Raw genomic sequence first — 21,277 nt, 5'->3', positions numbered from 1 at the left:
CAGAAGACGCTGAGTAGCACCGTGGTGTAGTGGTTATGATGCTAAACTGCTGCATGGAGGGTCGTGAGTTCAAAACTCACCTGGACTGTACAATTTTAATTTCTATATTCGGCTCGAGTACATTCTAGAAATGTTCTGTAGCTGTATATATATTGTATGTATTCTGGCCGGAGGCAGTTCACTCCGCGCTCTTGTATGTGCAAGTGCTGAATAAACCTTCGTTAAGTGAAGTTAGTGTTCGTCATCCATCTAATTACACCTTCTTCTACGTGACAATATTTTAATAAGATGATGTAGAATGTTGGCCTACTGGCAACATTTACTGACTTGTAAGAACCAATGCAGGCCTAATCATAGCATGGAAATAATAATCCAATGTTTCTGTCTGCATGTGTTTAGCACAGAAAAATAAAACAGCAGCTGGTGCTCCAAAGGATTAATTGCAGAAAGAAGACACATGCTTAAGCAACAGTATTTGCATATTTCTTAATAATGGGTAAGTGAAAGCTGAAGTACTGCCATCTGCCAAGTTCATGAGACTTGTGACAATTAACAACTCAACAGATGATGGATCTTGTTTAAAAAAAAAAAAAAAATCATTCAACTCAGAATTAATTATATCCAGCATATGGATTATAGCTTTGTGAGTCACATTATGGATAAATCTAGACAACATTGAAGAAATAATATATTATGTTCAATTAAAAAAAAGTGAGCTAACCCTCAGATAAAATTATGTATCTGTTAATCCCATATCAAATACGAAAGTATTCATTTTCTTACTGTTTTCATTTGATTTTGTATTGGTGATATAGTTAACTAATTTAACATGAGATATACCTCATTCATCATAAGAATAAACCTCGTGTAAACAAACACAAACACAATGATTAGTCAGCAGTCATAGCACATGTGCACTGGTGTTGTCATGGTCTTGGAAGTACATCCAACATATATTAGATAGAAATTTTAAGATATTCTAAAATATTAACAGCCATCAATGTTTTTCTTAATCATACTTTTGCTGTGTAGTTTTCATTTCAAAAGTCATGTACAGTTGCAGTCTCTGTAAACATTGGTTGTGTTCCGATTGTCATGCTGTTAATAAGTACTATGAAACGGGCTGACACTGCTTCCTGCTTTGAACTTTTTTTAAAAACTGTTTACTAAATGTATGGCATTCACGGATTATAGATGAGTGGCTTAATCAGTAGCGAAAGAGTCTGCCAATCGTGAATTCTGTAGGTCGCTGGTTTGAATCTCGCTGTGGCCTTTTTTTTTCTTTTCTTTGCTCAGTTCAAATATCTATATCATTTAAATATGAAATTAATCCAATATATGCTAGTGAACACATACTTAATAACCATTTTAAAGAAAAATGCACATCTTCATGTTTCTAATTAAATGTTGCATGCAGAATTCCAGTTAATACTGCAAATATAAATTCTTAATGATTGATATTTTATAATAAAGATTACACAATTAAATTTTTGGGAGAAAAATTAAAAGTCAAATACTAAAGAGTATTTGATTTTTAATTTGTCCATTGTTTTATACCACATATGTGGTCTCACATGAGGCAGAGTGATAAGTATCATGAAACACAGAAAAAAAAAAACTTTTCATGGCATCGAGCACATTGTACAAATGATGAATTTTTTCAATTGCCACCATACCACTGCAATCAGAACCGATTAGGTTTAATCTTGAGCCAAGGTGAAGGATTTGTCATTAGAAATAACAAGAAATTTAAGCCAACAGATGTACTGGAACTAATGCACACAGCTTTTTCCCATATCACTGCAGAATGCTGGGGAAATGCTAACAGCACACCATAGAAGGAGAGGAGAAAATGTGGGTTTTTGGGTGGCTTCATGGATTCTGTTGTTGATTGTCTCCTTATCAACATAGCAGATGATAGTTCCAGTACTGAAATGTATTCCTCAGATTTGGATACAGAAGCAGTTTAGAGATTACTACTCTGTTAACTACTGAAAGACTGACTAAGTAATACCTTCAGTGGCTTCAATACTTAACTGAATGCTGAAATCCCTGCAGTATGCTAATACAGCTCACACAGAAAAATTACGCTGTGTTTGAGTTAGGAATTTTCATCACTCTTGTTTTTAATATAATACTGTGTTAGCTACGAATGAGAGCATGTTACGTTTTCCATATGGTCACTTAAGAAATGTATTGCTAAAGCCTTGCCATATACTATTTCATTCTGTTTAAAAATTAAATGACATCTGAAGCTATATTGTTTCTTGATAGTCTCTTTTTACACCTTAACTGCACCTATTCACATCACCGCAGGTTAGTTGGACCACTTAGCTGGCCAGTGCTGTCCCAGTTAAATATGCTGATAAAGCTGTTGCCCCGTATCATCACTGAGTCAATGTGTGTGTAACGCACAGCATAAAACCTGACTATACTCAAGACAGCTTGGCTTCTGTTCCACATGAAATGAAATCCAATGAGGTTCAAATAAATGTGGCAGACTACACAGTAATGTTTACATCACGTTTATTCTTATGATGAAAGCAGTTTAGTAAATCCATGAAACAAAATTCATATGACTCTTTTTTTTTTTTTTTTTTTTTTTGCAGTTACGTAATGCAAAGATATTTAGGACATTATGGCTCCTTGAAAGACTGACAATATTGTTTCTCAATTTTGATCACCACAGTCACTGCTTATCAAACTAAATCATCCACAAATTTGCCACAAAACTCCATACTCACTCTTCTACAGGAATCTAAACTGTGGTATACACATAACAAATGCACAGTGTAAATGAGAAGACTTTATATTGATATAGTGGCTGTTAATGTTTGAGAAACAGCTGTACCTCACAATATTAAAATCCTGAAATCCACACAGCAAAGATGCTCAACTCATACGATTGACTGTGAAAGATAAGGGAATCTACACAGTGTCTCTTAAATTTTGGTCCTCCTTGTTTCTTCAGTAACAGTAATACAGGTAATATACTATATTTATCCAATTATACGATGAAGTTTTTTCCCAAATTTGTCATTTGAAAAATACAGAACCATCTTATATTCACACATTAAACCATTGCTGCTGAGGTCAACAATTCTATATTGTTTATTAGAGCATATGGGAGACAATGGCTGTTCGCGTCCATAGCATACCATAAGCTACACGTCTCCCAGGTGGTGCTAAAGAACATTCACTTTGAGGCGGCCAAACAATCATTGATCTTGACACTGATCTCCTGGCTAATATCCATCGTATATCACAGATATGAGTCAAATCATTATGACTGGCCATAGAAAAGGCTCCTCTCAGAGTCTACAGACGAGGGCCCTTGGACCTATCTTCAAGATTTGCCATATCAATATAGAAGGAGTAAGCTGGGCTAAATGCCAAGTACTAAGTAAGATTTTATGTGATGACAACATTGATCTTGTTGCACTTCAGGAAACTCAGGTTGAAGACGAAGACCAACTTAAACGGAGAGGTATGATTCCAGTTACCCCAATGTATCATCATGCATATGGGGTAGCTACGTAAGTGTGATCATCAATTGGAGATGTCCACTTGTGCTCGGCAACAGTGCATGGCGACATACATGAAGTAGTTGTCAAAACAGGAATCTGTCAGTGAGCAGTGTGTACAAATCACCAACCATTCCCTGGCCTCAAGATGTCCTACCATACCTGCGATATACATGGGGGATTTTAATAGCCACCACCCTCGGTGGAAATATAGAACAGGTGATGTAAATGGCGAGGCTCTTACTAATTGGGCAGAGGGTTAACAACCTGTTCTTAGTTTTCAACCCAAAGGACCAAGGAACATTTTGGTCTGCAGCTTGGAGAAAGGAATATAATCCAGACTTATGCTTTGTGACGACTGGCAATATCCACACACCACTAAGAACTACAAGATGTGTATTAATAGACTTCCCTCACAGTCAACACTGCCCAGTCTTGATTGAAATTGGAATCAACAACCCACTCATAACAACCGTACAATGCCCAAGGTGGAATTTCAGAAAGGCAAAGAGGGATATCTACATGGAAAAATTGGATAAGTGCTTGGGATGGATTCACCCAACAGCTAGTATTTAGGACAGACTCATAGGTGCAGTTAAAAGTGCAGTGAAAGCTGCTGTCCCGAGGGGGTTCCATAAATGATATGCACCGAGATGGGACAAAGAGTGTGAAAATAAGTATCAGAGATTTCTTGAGAGTGGAGACCCTGAGATTGCAGATGACCTGTTGCACAGCCTACACAATGCATGGCGAGAGAAATGGATTGAAACCGTTTAGTGGTTTGATTTCCAGACATCTAGTAGGCAGACCTGGTGTCTCCTCCGAAAACTAGGTGGAGTTAACAAACTACATCATAACTCAACAGATATTTCTGCAAATAGGATTTCAGCTCACATACAGGCAACATCTAGAGTGCCAAAGGACAAAAAACACACAAGAATTGTACACTGTGAGCTTAGCGTTCTTAAGAAAAACAGCACACCTTTGGACCAGTATTCCTTGAAATTTACCACCAATGAAGTCAGAGAAGTGCTGAAGGGTGTCACAGGAAAGGCATCTGGATTGGATGGAATATACCCAGAATTCCTTCTCCACTGTGGGGAATGCGCCAAAAAATGGCTTGCAGAATTTTACTCAAATATAATGGCAACAGGGAACATACCACAGAAAATGAAGAACTCAGGGAAGGGGGGATCAGATAGTGGTACAATAAGTACCCTCCGCCACACACCGTAAGGTGGCTTGCGGAGTATAGATGTAGATGTAGATGTAGATGTAGATGTAGATCATTACACTGCTTAAACCAGGAAAACAAAGCGATCAGCCGAAGAGTTACAGGCCAATCGCATTGCTCAGTGTCATATACAAGCTGCTCGAGAGACTCCTTTATAACAGACTGAGCCCAAAGTTACTGGAATTAATTACAGACGAACAATCAGGATTTCAACCACATAGAAGCTGCACTGATCAAGTACTTTCCCTGACAACACACATAGAGGCAGGCTACCAGGAAAAAAAACATATGAGTTGCATCCATAGACCTGAGATGAAGCCTATGACACGGTCTGGAGACAAGGCCTGCTGTACGAACTCATACAAATAATCCCATGCAGCAATATCATCAGACTCATCGATAACATGCTGGCTGGGAGAGGTTTTCAAGTGATTACTGGAGAACAAATGAGCTCTACCAAAATTCTCAACAATGGGCTACCATAAGGCTCAGTCCTTGCTCCATTGTTCTTCAATCTTTACACTTCTGACATCCCAAACACAAAATCTAGGAAGTTTGGCTATGCACACGATTGGACTATAGCTATGCAACATGAATCATTCGAGGTTACTGAAGACAAATCTTTAACATAATGCAGTGCTTCAGCAACCGTAAATTGTTCAGACAATAAGAAATTCAGCCTTCAGTTGCAAGGTAAAAATTTTTTAGTTTACTTAGGTTTCAATGTCAATAATGGTATCTTCTTCAGAACAAAAATTAAATTATTTTGAGGGCCAAACATTGGCCATGTCACAGAATAAAACTAATACAGAATAAAGATGCATAATCATAAGATGATGTCTATCAATACTAAAAATAATAAGAAAAATGTAGATGGAGCTACACCGGGCCAGAAATAAGGCTCACATGCATGAATAATCATTGCAGTTTAATACTGTTTAGTAGTAGTAATGCAAAGCACGATAACTGTTTTCAATCCTGTCAAAAAGATTTGTAAGAAAAATAAAATTGTTACAGCGACCACTGAAGATGCTTTGAAATAAAGTAAAATGAGTTTGTTCTGAGTGATGCGATCACAAAAGTTGGAATGTAACCTATATTACTTTTTGAAAATAAGTCTGTATATGTTTCATAAAATCTAGAAAACGGTCACCAAGATCAGTAAGTATATTTATTTGCACTACTTCAAAATAACATCTGAAACAGCAGAAATGATGGCTGGAAGTCAAAAAACCAATTTTGCGCCCTTCTCCTCTCTCTACTCACAAACAAATGCAAAGAGGAACAGCCATTGTGTCATCTACAACTATATTATTATCAATGTGTAAGATTTACTACCAAGAGCAAAAGAAATGACACTTGCACAGAGATTAATAAATATAATGAAGAAGGTACAAATGTTAAAATTTACGAAAACACAGTCTGAACAGCAATGCTTTTAACTTTTCAAGTATGAGGAAGTTCATGTAATCTGAGGGAACGAAAAAAGTTTGACAATGAGATAAGAAGGATGTGTACTGAACAATAGATGAAACCAATACTTTCAGAAGAAACCAACTAATAAAGTCAAAATGTCTGTTTAGTGTATTCATTTATCATTACTTCCCTTACAACACAGTAAATATGCTGTGGCCAGGAAACTTCACAGGACAAGAAGAACCAGTCCTAAATGCAATGTCACTAAAACCAGTTCTCATAACAGAACATTTGCATATAAGAAACATGCACATAAGTATTTTCCACCTATCTAAAGCCTTCTATGGCTCTTTAAGTACTGTGTTGACTTCTGTCCACTGAATATAACCTCCCCCCCCCCCCCCCTTTTTTTAAAGTGATCTTACACACACAAACACACACACACACACACACACACACACACACAAATAAAAAGGTGCTACAAATTCACCTTTTCCACTGTCTCCATATATAGATACTCTATGTGCCACTTTACAATGCACAGCAAAGAGAATTCGGTACTACTACTAGCCACAACTTTTTCTACAATTTTATCTCAGCACATTTCATAACCTTTTATCCACTATGGATAGAATAATAAATAACTCCTCTTATCCTGGTAATAGGCTGACAGTAAAATTAATTTACAAGCAATTATGAGTAGCGATTCCCACATCTAACAAACAAATTTTCACAAGAAGAGTAGTCTGTCTTCTATTGGTTCCAAATTAAACATTTCAGTAATTCTATAACAGCTTCGCACTGAGTTGGTCAATTACAGCCAAGCAGCATATTTATGAATTCTCTCATTGCAGCAAACACATTCTGTCAAATCTCATTAATTCTAAAAAAATATTTCCAAACATTTTCACTTCCTGCATCCAGGAAAATTTTCATAATGTTCCCAAAATTTACTAACAGGTTATGTAAAATGTGTCACAGATTTCAATGATAATAGTCTGTACTGTCTGGCATAAAACAGATAGGAAAACAATTATAACTAGATATACAAGGACAGTCATGTATAACTGTCTGCAATAGGGAGTGGCTTTCCACAGAAGCTAATGAACAATCAACAAGTCCTCTACAATAATATTTGCAAATGTTCACATAATACACATACAAATAAGTAAGAAGAAAAAAGCTGAATCAAATTATTCAAAGATAGATATGCAGTATGAAACCATTATTAACTATAGTGTGGAGCTTATATTTAGAAAGAAAATGCCCTTTTCAGACTTCAAATACAGTTGTACTATGTTTCATTCTCTTTACAACAAAAATTAGCATTTAGAGAATAATGTTCACATACAAGGAGATATAGTGTCATACTATCAATCAATAGTGTGCACTACAGCGACACAGCACATTTGTGGGAATTATTTTCAGTAACCTTCAAAAAGGAACTAATTAATAATTGCTTTGGTTGGAATGGTAGGCAGAGAAATCTCGTAGCAATTAAGCAACAAAATAAATCCATGTACCACCACACAGAAGTCCAGAATTGTATCATTCCATCAGTGTATGAGGCAGCTTCCTGATAATATGGACACTGCGGTATGAGGGAGATTTTTTTGTGTACAAATATGCACAAATAAAAAACACATTTGTGTTTTATGCCACAGATTACACTATATAACAAAATCAGAAACTTTATAAAATGATGTGCAGCAGGAACATGCCAACAACAATTAACATCCCTCTGGCAATGTCACATGTAGTTTATGAATACTTCGCACTTAAAAGTGTCAGGCATATGTCATATACAGCAAAGTGAACAAATTTTGTAAGGTTTTTTTTGTTACATATTCAGCATTTGAGTGTAAAATAAAGTATCTTTTCCGTACAAAAAAATTGCTGATAATTTAAGAGCCGATATTCACACATATCAAAAAATTACTGACAGCTGAAAGCAATGTACAGAAATACAATTATATTTTGTTATAGCAGTACACTACAAACTCCAAAGCTAGCAGTGCACAACTGTGTTGAACAGCATGTTCACAAAAGAGGTATTGTTACCTAAACATCTATTTGAAGAATGTTATTGGTTGTACAAAGTTATGATTCCTTGGACATCTGTTTATACAATATATGTATATGAAAAAAAAGTTTACTGTGCAGTACATTGCACTAATTTAAAAATATCTCACAACTCTCTAACAAAAAAAAGAGCATAACAGTGGTAACAAATTATGCAACAAAAATCTGCATTTTATAATGCCTCTATAATGTTAGTTTATGAGAGTTACAACAATTTCAGTATTTAAAATACAAAAAGAATGAGTTCTATGGCTTATTTAAACACAAGCTCATTTTCAAAGCTTCAAATTCACAACATGCCATTCACTTTCTGTTTTGTCAGTGACATAATTGTTATTTACAGCTTTGTGCTTTAATGTGTAAAGCATAATATTCGTATTGTCCCTGAACATGCAGACATACCCACTGAAATTTTGGCTGATTAGCCGAACACCCCTTTCAGCTAGCTGTGTATCCATACATCGCTATATTTCCCTATCAAGAACACTGTATACAACCTTGCACTCTCTGGAACTATACACACTTACTTTATTCACATCAATAAAAATAAACCGTGCATAATAAGCTTAAGTTATATGAAGAAAATCTTAATCCTTAAGGAATGAGAATGTAACAAACATAAAGAATTGAAAGAATGGGAAAAATAGCAGCAATGTTTATGTAAGCAATACAGGGTTATTTTGGGAATGAAAAAATTTTAAACAGTAGAAAAAAGAGGAAATAAAAAACAATTTATCTTTGCATTAAGGCTGTAAAGAAGAATCTACCTTGATGCTTTCCACTTTTTTCATTTTTTTTTATTTATGTCACTGTTGTGTGGAACTTTGCATGTTATAGTGAACTGTTATGATTTAATTTGTAAATCCTTGAATGCAATGTGGCAAAATTTTTATAATACTGCAGAAATGTTCACCTACTAAAACACTAAACAGATACAATAAAGTTACCTTTAAATGGGCTATTGTTTGTGACCTACATCAAAATTTTGGTAGATGGTACAAAAACAGTAAGACAAGGTCTTTTCTACAACTATATGCAAAATGCTTCTCCACAGAGAACTGATATTCTTCAGTTTTTTGAAGAGCTCTGTATCCTTTCCAAAGAAAATACCTGTTACTGGCATGAAGCAGACGACTGCTTCAGATGCAATTCAACATACATTTAAAGAATAAAATAGACATATTCTGATGAAATGAATGAGGTCATCAATGGTCACACTTACCACAGTCACCTCAATGCATACTGAAATCTACGCTTCATGATATTTTTACCTCTAACAGCTCAATGGAAACCTTTGCACATCTGAGCCAAATGCCATGTAATTTGTTAAATTTTCAGAAAGTCACCCAATGGAAACTTTCTCTTATTGCATTTAAGCACCTGTTTGCTCTCAGAGATTGCAACAATACACTGTCATGTTATCGAGAAATCTGCAATCCAGAAACACCCAACCATTTGGGTACTTTAATTAAATCTTTAACTCTATCTACACTACAAATATTCTTCCATTTCATAACTGGCACCAACTGGATGAATTACTATACCCCTGAAATATATAATGCTAGCCTAACCTATACCTGCTCACTTACTTTTTTCACCTGAATTTCATTATCAGCAAAGCCATCCTAGTATAGGCAATACTTTTCATGGAATCTTATTTATAGTGGAATTTGATTGATTCGAACTGTATCCAGTTTACAGACCCAAAAGTGCTACATGCTCACCCATCAAAAATTACTGCAATTTTGTTTTCCTAATATATCACTCATCAGCTAGCAACATGATCATCAACTATTGATGCGCTGGAAACGCAAAGAACAAAGTGACAACTACTCACATCTGAAAGTAACAGGTCCCTGCATAAATTAAGGAGGTCCAATAGATCAAATACAGGCTCTTATGAAATATTATATGAGACTTAGAACTTAGTGGTCGGATGACTACAACAGGGACAGAAAGTAGCTACTAAATAAGCTACAGAGTGTCTGGAGAATTCGCAACAGACATCCCTTCCAAGATGAAGATAATCTACAAATAAGTTATAATATGTATAATATGGAAAAAGGACTACTGCGAGAATATACTGTGGCAAAGTGCATAATTTAGAAAAAGTAACTGAACGGAAATTTTAAAATAATAGAATAAAGAAGAAATGAATGGGATGGTAGGATATGGAGATGCAAGTAAAACAAAAATTAACTTGCTTTAAATTTGTTAGTCATGACAAAGCTGTCATTTGTGGTTTCTCAGTTCACATTTTATGAAGCTATAACACTGTTTAAAATTTACAAATCCTTTGGTCTGAAACAGGTTGAGAAATGCGTATTCCTTATTGTTACTAATAAATACATGCATTTTCAACATAATTTTTTTACCATGAAGAGAATTTGTTAAACAATTTGATAAAAATATATAAGTTAACAATGGATAAAACATTTCCACATTCATAGTGTTGTGACAACTTTTAACTTCTTTTTTTAATGGAATGCTTGTATGTGTTTGTTTTTATACATAATGTGGCAGACTGACATTTCTTGCTTATGTAACTCCTGTACTTTTGTGACAAAGAACAATGAAATAACAAGAAAAAAAGAGTAAAATTAAAATAACAATTTACAATTACTAGAACACAGACTAAGAACATTGTCTTGTATGATTTACTCTACTCAGTCTTAACATCAGTGCAAAGAAGAAACTTATTTGAAAAAGAGTTTTCTTCTGAAACTTAGCAGGTAACATGTTGTATTTGAGCCAAAACAAAAAAACATTTTGTAGCTTCCACATATCTGCCAACTAATTGTAACTTAAAAATGTATGTACATCCCTTTATTTATGTAACAAAGAGAGAAAAAATAATTAAGTTGGACTTATGTTGTTTGAAGTATGACACTCAGCACCAATCTGAATGGAAAAACTAATCTCTGCATCAGAGTATATCAATTTAATTTTGTTTGCTGAGTCAAATGTAGTTATATTGTTATCAATGTAAATCAATGCATGAGGCAACAATGTATGTTCTGAAAGACAAATTTTCTAAATTTATTTTAACTTTTATCCACAAACTGCATAACTAAGCAACAATAGTGCATGCTATCCAATCAATGCATGAGGCAACAATGTATGATCTGAAAGACAAATTATCTAAATTTATTTTAACCTCTATCCACAGACTGTATAACTAAGCAACCTTAATTCATGCTATGCATGTCCACACATAAGCATTCAACTCTCACTCTCAGACTCATTCAACATTCAGAAAGACAAAAATTATGCAGTTATTGAGTTAAACTGTATGGACTATCTCATTATTATTATTATTATTATTACTACTACTACTATTTCCAAGTGGTTCTGTGCAGTAACCCATTTTACATGCAAGCATTTCTCAATAGCAACTTCAGCTTACATTCTCCATCCTTGTTCTTTCATTAAAAATATTAATAATAGTAGGGCTCAATTTCTCAACTTTTTGCTGTTAGCACCTTGATCAAAGCAATGCCGGATTTATGCTACATCAATGATAATATATGAAGAAACCTTTTGTATAATTCAGATCTGAAATTAATTCAATATTAATAATATACCTGAACAACATTTTTCTCATCAGAATCCTAAAGCACTTTTCAAACAATGAAGCTTGAGCCAAGCAGTTACTGGAGCAAATGTTCAATATTTGCATATATGCTCAGTCCTTGCATGGTAAGGATACAGAAGCTACTGTTTAATGTCACTGTTGGTACTATCTTTTCTGTAGCTGAACTCGACAATCTAGTCATAAATTTATTACTATTAAGCAACCAAATGCATGCCCAACAGTGAAATCAGATTATGTTAAGAAAACAATGTGACTGATCAGGTAATGTCATGGAGAATAAAGATATTCAGCACTCAGTTCTCAAATGTACTAGCAGATAAAAAAATTCATGATAAAATATATAGGGCAAATGCAACATGAGCAGCTCATTAAGACCTGCATCACACGAAATCAAATTACAATCTCATTTTAATCTGAATGTGTAAAGCATTTCAAAGAAGATTCTTTTACAGTCCAATCAAGGACAGTAAACATGTCCTATGTACACTTTTAAATTGAGCATTTTCTTTATGAAACAACAGACATACAAGAAAAATTAAATCTCCTGCTGCACTTTGGTTCAATGTATCTCATAATGATGATTGCATTTAAGATGAACATTTTTACAGCTGTGGCAGGCTACTGCACAGGAATTAATTAAGTGATAAACATCTAAATTAATAAAACTTAAATGTTCAACAGGTGGAATGCGCAATATTATCAACAAAACAGAGTAAAAAATGTAGCTGTGAATAGTTCAATGCATCAGTTTACATTTATGCAGCAGGTGATGAAAAATAATTGTAACCATACTCATATAGGCAACTGCTCCGTTGTATACTGAAAAACTTTACCTTATGACCTTTCTCAGATGAAACAATCACACTGCGTTTAAGCTTCACCTTACGATAACCTCTTCGTCTTGAATGGGAATTCTGTGTGTCCCAGCTACTACTAGGAAGGCCAAGGCGTAAGTGAACAGGTACTTTTGATGGAGAGTTTTTATCCTTTTTATCTGTAAACAAAGGATGCTTTGTAAGTTCATATTATGTGCTTAAGAAAATAAGATTCCACAGCTTGTCATTCACAAATAAATGTAAAAATATTCAGGTATCTTTACCCTACATTATCATCATCATCATCATCATCATCATCATCATCATCATCATCACTTCCTAATTACATTAGGTCATTCCAATCTATTCTTAAAGTTTATATTTAAAGCCCCCCACACACACACATTCCTAAACAATGTAAAAACTACTGTTAATATCATTTAAAATATTTCTTAAAATCTGGTGTCAGTTTTTGTCTATGGGAGATTAAAGAATGCATATGTACAAATATATATGTATGAAATGGTAGTGTGGTGGGAAGCAAGACAGACATGAAATAAATGGAAACACTTGCAACTGAAGTAAGAAGTATGGGATAAATATTAAACAAGACCATATACATCACCTCTTCTCTTAATGTGTGTGTGTGTGTGTGTGTGTGTGTGTGTGTGTGTGTGTGTGTGTGTGTGTGTGGGTGGGGGATATGAATGAGAGGTAGGGCAGGAGGAGGAAGACGAGGGAGAGTGAGGTATGAACCCATGCTAGTTTGGACAGAGATAAATGTCAACTAGAGAACACAAACAGGGAAGGAGCAATCCCTAAGATAGATTTGCACTAATACAAAAATACAAGTGACATTTTGTGTGAGATGGTGCTGTAAGACAGGAAAGAACAATAAGAAACTTGGCAAGAGAAGGAAATGAAAAGGAGGATAAAGGACTGTCAAAATAAACCCATCGCAAAAAAAAGTGGCTGTGTGAGTAGCATGAGATATGTAATAGTGCATCCACAGAATACACACTATGACTGACTGAAAGTCAAAGAAGTTCAGACACTGCTACAAACGTGGTACATTGGTTGGTTGGTTTGGGAGAGGAGATCAGACAGCGAGGTCATCGGTTTCATTGGATTAGGGAAGGAAGTCGGCCATCAGGCATACCCTTCCATGGAACCATCCTAACATTTGCCAGGAGCAATTTAGGGAAATCACGGAAAAACCTAAATCACGATGGCCAGACACGGGATTGAATCGTCTTCCTCCCAAACGTGGTAGGCACTGACTATCAGGGCCACTAGACCTTGATTTGCAGGCAATTATACAACTTTTCCCAAGAGAGGATGAGGAGGAGATTAGTGTTTAACATCTCATTGACATCAAGGTCATTAGAGATGGAATACAAGCTCAGATTAGGGAAGGAGGAGAAGGAAACTGGCCATGTCCTTTCAAAGGAATCATCCTGGCATTTGCCTTAAGCAATTTAGGGAAATCACGGAAAACCTAAATCTGGATGGCCAGACGCAGGTTTGAACTGTCATCCTCCTGAGTTTGAATGATGTAGCCATTGGGTCACAGGTTTTCTATCCCTAGAGCCATACAGTTACAAACATTTAATACCTTCCAGAAACATACAGCAGACTGTTAACTGATAATTTTCAAAAATAAACAGGCCTTATAATTCAACATAGAATTAAGACTTTCATTTTACACCTTTTGCACCCTGTTATTCATCTTCGACCAACAGACATTTTTTCTCTTACATGTTGCTATAATGGATTTAAGAGTATTCAGAAAATAATAAAAACCTGCTGGAACTTCGTTAAAACATATGCCAGGCATGAGAATTCTAACAAGTGTCAAGATCATTCCCCAGATCACTTATTTGCAGCACACAACCTACTTTAAACAGCAAACTATAGTGCTAACAAAATTTAGAATTTCATGTCAACCTACACACCAGAAGTACACAGAAGAAAATGAAACACTATGTTAAGCACTAAGCAGCTGCATTTTAAAAATAAAGCTTTTCTGTGCATTGCACTAAAGAAACACACTGTAACTGAACAAATATACGATAAAATGAATGTAGCTACTGGTTTCTTACAATACCCAAAACTGGGCACCAACTCACCTGAATGGTGAAACATTCATGATAACTGGGGAAAAAAAAAAACCATTACGACAATCACTTGTGCTACATGTCTGCGAGACTTTGGAGTTTCAAAAATAATTTAATTAAGTCACATAAAAATGCAAGGAATCAAACTAATGTGTTTATGATGCAGAGCAAGTTGCACTTGGTAATGGAAAGTCCTTGGTGAAATAAAAAATATGGAAGGATAAAACGTAACAAAACACTGTGTACTGAGGCACTGAGAGATCAATGGGCACATAAACAAAGGTGTAAACTTTGCTAAGCTTTTGGATGATTTTCTCCTACACAGCTAACTATACAATACACACACAAACACATGCATGGCAACATTGCCCAGTTAAACTACTACTGCTGAAATACATACACTAGATTCATAGCTGAAGAGAAAAATAAATTAACTGCCAAGGCCTTAAGAGAAAGGCATCACCGTTAAACCTGGTCCATTACTAGATATCCTGCACACTCTCTTCCCACACACCCAATATTCCAACTTAAGCTGCACACTACCTTTCATCTTACCCTGAAATAAAGAATTTTACTCCCCAAAACCTTTTCCACATCTTTCACAGTAGAATACCGCTGACCATCCAACCTACAAGACATTCTTGTCTCTTCTTATGTCATTCTTACATCCAAACCCTTACCACATGCTTACATCTGTGTGAAAGATCTAAGTCGAAGACCTGTTACATGCACCCACCAAATACTCCTGTCACAGGTATATCCTACCCCGTAGGAGGCAGGGTCACCTGTGAATCCAGTCATTGTATACCAACTCTGCAGCAATTTTTCCACAGGTTTTCACCAAACTGGTGCCAAAGGCTACATTTTATACCCAGCGGTAGAGCATGCCATTGAGAACAACACAGCCATCTTTAATGGCAGCTCAACAATAACAATCCAAATCATGTGTCCCTCCCCCACAGTAGCACAATCACTGATTGTATATCAGACCATTGTGTACTTTGTAACAAAGATCAGACATAATCTACCACAGACTGGTTTCTCTTACACATAAGCAATGCTCACTTTGAGTCATTTGTCTCTAAATACTTTTTTCTTGCCCTAGAAGTGTACGTTCTTTTCTTTCCTCTGTAATGCTCTTCAACATATTAATATGTTGGTTGCAGGTCAGACCGTCAAGTTCTGCATTTAGGTTGCAAAATCTTGGGCAACCCTGAATATTGTAATAAATGTCCATTTTCTAGAGATAATGAACATTAAACATGTTTATCAACTACATATAAATAGTTACCAAGTGTCACATCATGTAACTGAAATATATACCAAACCCCAACAACAGTTCTAACCTTCATAAACAATGAAACGAGTAAAGCTAATAACTCATCATACAACTCAGGCACTGAGAGGCTGATCCATGCATAAACAAAACTGAAAATTTTGCTATCTTTTAATGTACTCCCTGTGTGTGTGTGTGTGTGTGTTTTCAAAATTAGTTTGGAACTGACACTCAGGCAGGCACATGTGGAGGTGTGGAACAGATTTGCCACATCCAGTACAGAACAAATGTGTAATCTTACATTTCATTCAACTTGGTTAAGTTGGCAAATTATTTAATGTACAAAGATGGAACATGCATTAATTGGTTCTTGAAGAGATGCACTACATTTCCAATTAAGTTTCATTTATGACAGTAAATTTTTAAGATGAAACATGTAAAATTTATAAAAATGTATTCTTATATTGCTGATGACATTACTAAATTTCTGATATGCAAAATTTTTTTTGTTATTGAAGATAGGTGAACACATTATGCAAACAAAATCTCATGAAAAAAATCATATTTTCAATCCCTCCACACCAGAATTCTGTAAATGATGTGTAACATGAAATAATTTGGATTAAAGATTATGCATGATGCGCCGCTTGCAAGAGCTAATTTGGCATATTTTTTTGTTTCATTACTAGAAAAAGATTGCTAGATTTGTAATTAATATGTTACCGTCACATGACAAACAACAGGAGCAACAAATAACAACTCCTACAGCTGTAAGAAATGAAAATAAACAAAATCACACAAGACAGCAAGCAGCCTGAAAATGAAGCATTTGAGTAATGCAAGTGGGGAGTGTTGTAGTGATAGGAGTGAAAATTTGGCAACCACAGGTAGTTGCTGTGGCTAAAGGTCTCTTGAGATCAGCCAAATGTGTGCCATGGCCCCTCAAGTGCTTCACACCAGTACTTCCTTAGTAAAAGTCAGATATAAAGTAATTATGAATAGAGTATAGGTATGTAGTTAGCTCTGAAGGAGAACATCATCCCAAAGCTTATCATGTTTTCAGCCGTGTTATATTGACCACTCAACTCTTCAGCTATACAGTGAATTACAACTTTTACTCCTTTCATTATTTACATTCCAGAACTCCCCATTAATATCTTTAATCCTCATGTATTGAACGAACTTTTCATTTGACTAAGTTGAGGGAGATGAAGGGCGTAATGGTAACATGTGTAATGTGATATCAGTAACACACCAACAGGTAGATTTCTCAAACTAAATAGGAAAAACTGATTGCTGCAAGATAAATTCTGACAAAAATAATGTAAATGGAAAATGAAAGCAAGGAAACTAGCAGACATCTGTATATGCACACTGAATCAAAATGGTACCCAATGCTCGTTACTTCCCTTTAAAATTCTACAATAATAATATCAATATGTAACATACTGTCTAGCAGTAAGGAAGTTAGCAGCTCACTTAGGAATACTATGGGATAATCTAAATACTGTTGGCATAATAAAATTCATTACCCTTTGGTATGGTGACACTGAGGCTCACAACATCCTGATCTTCAGAAGGGGGTGACTTCAGAACCATAACTCTTCGTCCATCTGTTTTGTCTTTTGGTAAGAAGACATTTATTAGACAAACACCATGTATTCTTTATCTGTTTTTCTTTATGAAAAAGAAATTGTTACACACTGAGTTTCTTACCTCTTTTCTGCAGCTCTCTGTCACACGATTTGCGTTCACTGGCCTCTTTCTTGGCAGTTTTGCTAAAATTTAAACAAAACATGCATGACTGTGATACCACCTTAAAATATAGTAGGTTCAATCTATCACTATCCCCAACACTATGTCAAGACAAATAATTTTGTTTTAAAAGTTTCACTTATATTTCTCAATGATGCTTCAATGATAAGTTGTTACAAGTTCCTTACAGATATTAATTAAAAACAGACTGTCACCCACCTTACCGATTCCATTAAATTTTTGGAGTGAATGAACTCTATTATTATTATCATTATTATTTCTTCAGAGTGAGCCAACAGATTGAATCTACAGTACTTGTTCAGTTGTTTTGAACCACATGAACACGAGCAGCACACATAATGGTCAGTGGCAAAGAGTACGCATAAATTGAAACTGTTGTTATGCGGCCGATCCATGATGGGATATCAATGTGCCAATATTAGCTGCACTGTAGAAACAGTTTATTATAGAAAGTGCTGGATTCCATGATTTGTCCAAGTAAGAATAGCTAATTAAATTCTTCACCAAATGAATTTCAACTTCATTTAACAAAGAATTTAATTAACATAGACAGCTGTTGCACCCTGGACAAATCATGGAATCTGTCATTTTCTTTAATAAAGTTGTAAATATGTTGCTGTAGTGCAGCTACTAATGATGCACTGATATTCCAGCATGGATCAACCATGTAGCCACAGATTCAATTTATGCATACTCTTTGCCAATCACTGTCTCTGGCACTTGTATATATGTGGTTTAAAATTACAGTACAATTATTTAGTTCCAATCTGGACAAAAGGTATATGACCAAAATACTAGAAGAAGAAGAATTCATGTGGATGCAGTCCTGAAATTTAATGGATCAGTTAGTCTCTCATGAAAACATAAAGATGTGCATTCAGCTACTTGTTAGCTGCCTCTACATAATTATGATGGATTTAAAGGCAAAACAAAAATAAACCTTGATATATCTTTACTTTTCCATCTCAGTTGCATTGCAATAAATATGAACAGGTGCCAATTGTTTAAGCAAGAGTGCAGTTCTGTGTCAAAGTACTTCCTGATGTGGGAGAAATATATACTAGGAATCTCTCCTAAGAGTCATCAGGTGCATTTTATCTGGTGTTTTGAGATGTTTTCAATTCCTTTTTTTCAATGGGTAGCTGGAGTGAGCCCAAAAAAATACTGCTCAACATGCCTTTTGCACGACACTCAGTGTTGACGGAAAGTGTCAGTTTGTTTCTCGTTACAAACTAAATGATTTTTAAACTGAAATTTTATGTGCCCATTCAATAAGGCATCCCAAATTACAAGGGTCAATCCAAAAGAAATGCACACTAATTTTTTTTTTAAATCAATCTTTTGTTCTACATGTTTAAAGTTTTACAGTGTGTAGATACATCCTTTAGGGACAATATTTTCATTTCTCCACATAATTTCCATCCCTCTCAACTGCCTTATGCCATCTTGGAACCAGCACCTGTATACCCGAACAGTAAAATTCTGGACCAACCTGTTGGAGACACTGTTTGACAGCATGCACAAGGGAGTCATCATCTTCAAACCTTGTTCCACGAAGAGAGTCTTTCAGTTTCCCAAAGAGATGATAGTCACATGGAGCCATGTCAGGACTGTAAGGCGGGCCTTTCAGTGTTGTCCATCAGAGTTTTGTGATCGCTTCCATGGTTTTTTGACTGACATGTGGCAGTGCACTGTCATGCAACAGCAAAACATACTGCTTTTTCCGATGTGGTTGAACACGACTCAGTCGAGCTTGAAGTTTCTTCAGTGTCATCACATAAGCATCAGAATTTATGGTGGTTCCACTTGGCATGATGTCCACAAGCAAGAGTCCTTTGGAATCAAAAAACACTGTAGCCATAACTTTTGCAGCAGAGGTGTGGTTTTGAATTTTTTTTTTCTTGGGCGAATTTTCATGATGCCACTCCATTGATTGTCTCTTCGTCTCTGGTGAAAAATGATGGAGCCATGTTTCATCACCTGTCACAATTCTTCCAAGAAATTCATCTCCACCATTCTCGTACTGTTCCAAAAGTTCGCTGCATACCGTTTTTCTTGTTTCTTTGTGAGCCACTGTCAACATCCTGGGAACTCACCTGGCACAAACCTTTTTTAACGCCAACACTTTCAGTATTCTGCAAACACTTCCTTGCTCTATCCCAGCGCAGCTTGACAATTCGTTCACTGTGATGCGTCTGTCAGCAGTCACCAATTCGTTAACTCTTTGCAAATTGTCTGGAGTGTGTGCAGTATGAGGCCTGCCGCTGTGAGGACAATCCTCAATATTGCCGTGCTCCCTTTCATCATGTAACCTGCTTGCCCACCAACTAACTGTACTGTGATCGGCAGCAGCATCTCCATAATCTTTTTCAACCTCTTGTGGATGTTTCCACTGTCTCGTTTTCACAGCACAGGAATTCTATGACAGCACGTTGCTTCTGACGAATGTCAAATGTACCAGCGATCTTGAAGACATACTGTGACGGTGCCACTCACGGGAACAGGTTGAACTAAGTTTAAAAACAAGTGGGAAGGATGTATCTACACACTGTTAAACCTTCACACATGCAGAATGAAAACTGTATTTTTACAAAAATTGTGTGCATTTCTTTTAGAGTGACCCTTGTAGTTTAGTGCAATATGCATGTTATCGATATGGTAAACCATCAAGAATAACAAATATTCCAGCAGTGACTGAGCAGTGCTACTGCATGGCTGTAGTGGTTGGCTTGGGCCTAGGCAGTGCTGTCGCTGCTGGAGAATTGGGTGTTGTTCATGTTTTACTGTCCCTGTTAGTATCTATTGATAAAACAAATATCACACTAGACTTCTTGGGGACTGCTCTACTGAATACACACAAACAATTATGCTTTAAAAATAATTTTGTTTGCAATGGGAAACAAACAAATACTTTCCATTGACAGTGAGTGTTGAAAGAAAGATGTGCTGTGCAGTATTTGTCTGGGCTGACTCCAGCTACACATTGCACAACTAAACTGGAAATCTCTGTCTAAACACCAAAGGAAGTGCTCCTGATTACTATTAGAAGAGGAAAAATAAAGAACCACCACTTTCAGTCACAATCATAATTTTATTTCAACACACGATCCATTTTGAACCCTAGGGGCTCACCTTCAGGTGCTACGACAGTCTACATCAATTTTTTTTCGGTATGATAATGACAGAAGCTGAACACAAACTGAAGACGTGAATTGAGGTTTATGCTAGGGAAGGCAATGGACTAGTCTAGTCCAAGCAGCAGTGTTACTTATACTGTTATGATGGTGTAATGGCTAACACCTCTGCCTAGTAAGCAGGAGACCTGGGTTCAAGTCCTGGCCGTGGCACAAACTTTTATTCATTTCTTGCACTTCTATCATAATCATGGATAAAGATGAGATTCATACGTCTCAATGAAAATTTAATTATCCATTTTTTTCAG

The 21,277-nt window shown here is 35.9% G+C and overlaps 1 protein-coding gene across 4 annotated transcripts in view; it reads right to left on the bottom strand.

Annotated features, from left to right (window-relative positions):
* Nucleotides 1-21,277, bottom strand: part of LOC126471483 (serine/arginine repetitive matrix protein 2-like) — a 155,716-nt gene that overhangs the window by 14,712 nt on the left and 119,727 nt on the right. For 3 of the 4 annotated variants that reach the window (XM_050099687.1, XM_050099688.1, XM_050099689.1), the window contains 3 exons: nt 17,776-17,837; nt 17,592-17,681; nt 12,685-12,845 (listed from right to left, as the gene is read on the bottom strand). In XM_050099687.1, the coding sequence (XP_049955644.1) occupies nt 12,685-12,845; nt 17,592-17,681; nt 17,776-17,837 (313 nt within the window). The remainder of the gene's footprint in view (nt 1-12,684; nt 12,846-17,591; nt 17,682-17,775; nt 17,838-21,277) is intronic. The other variant, XM_050099690.1, reaches the window with a different exon arrangement.

The sequence above is a fragment of the Schistocerca serialis genome, chromosome 3 (assembly GCF_023864345.2).
Source record: "Schistocerca serialis cubense isolate TAMUIC-IGC-003099 chromosome 3, iqSchSeri2.2, whole genome shotgun sequence".
NCBI classification, from domain to species: Eukaryota; Metazoa; Arthropoda; class Insecta; order Orthoptera; family Acrididae; genus Schistocerca; species Schistocerca serialis.
Note: the sequence above shows the minus strand (reverse complement) of the source record. Positions and strands in the feature narration are given on the sequence as shown.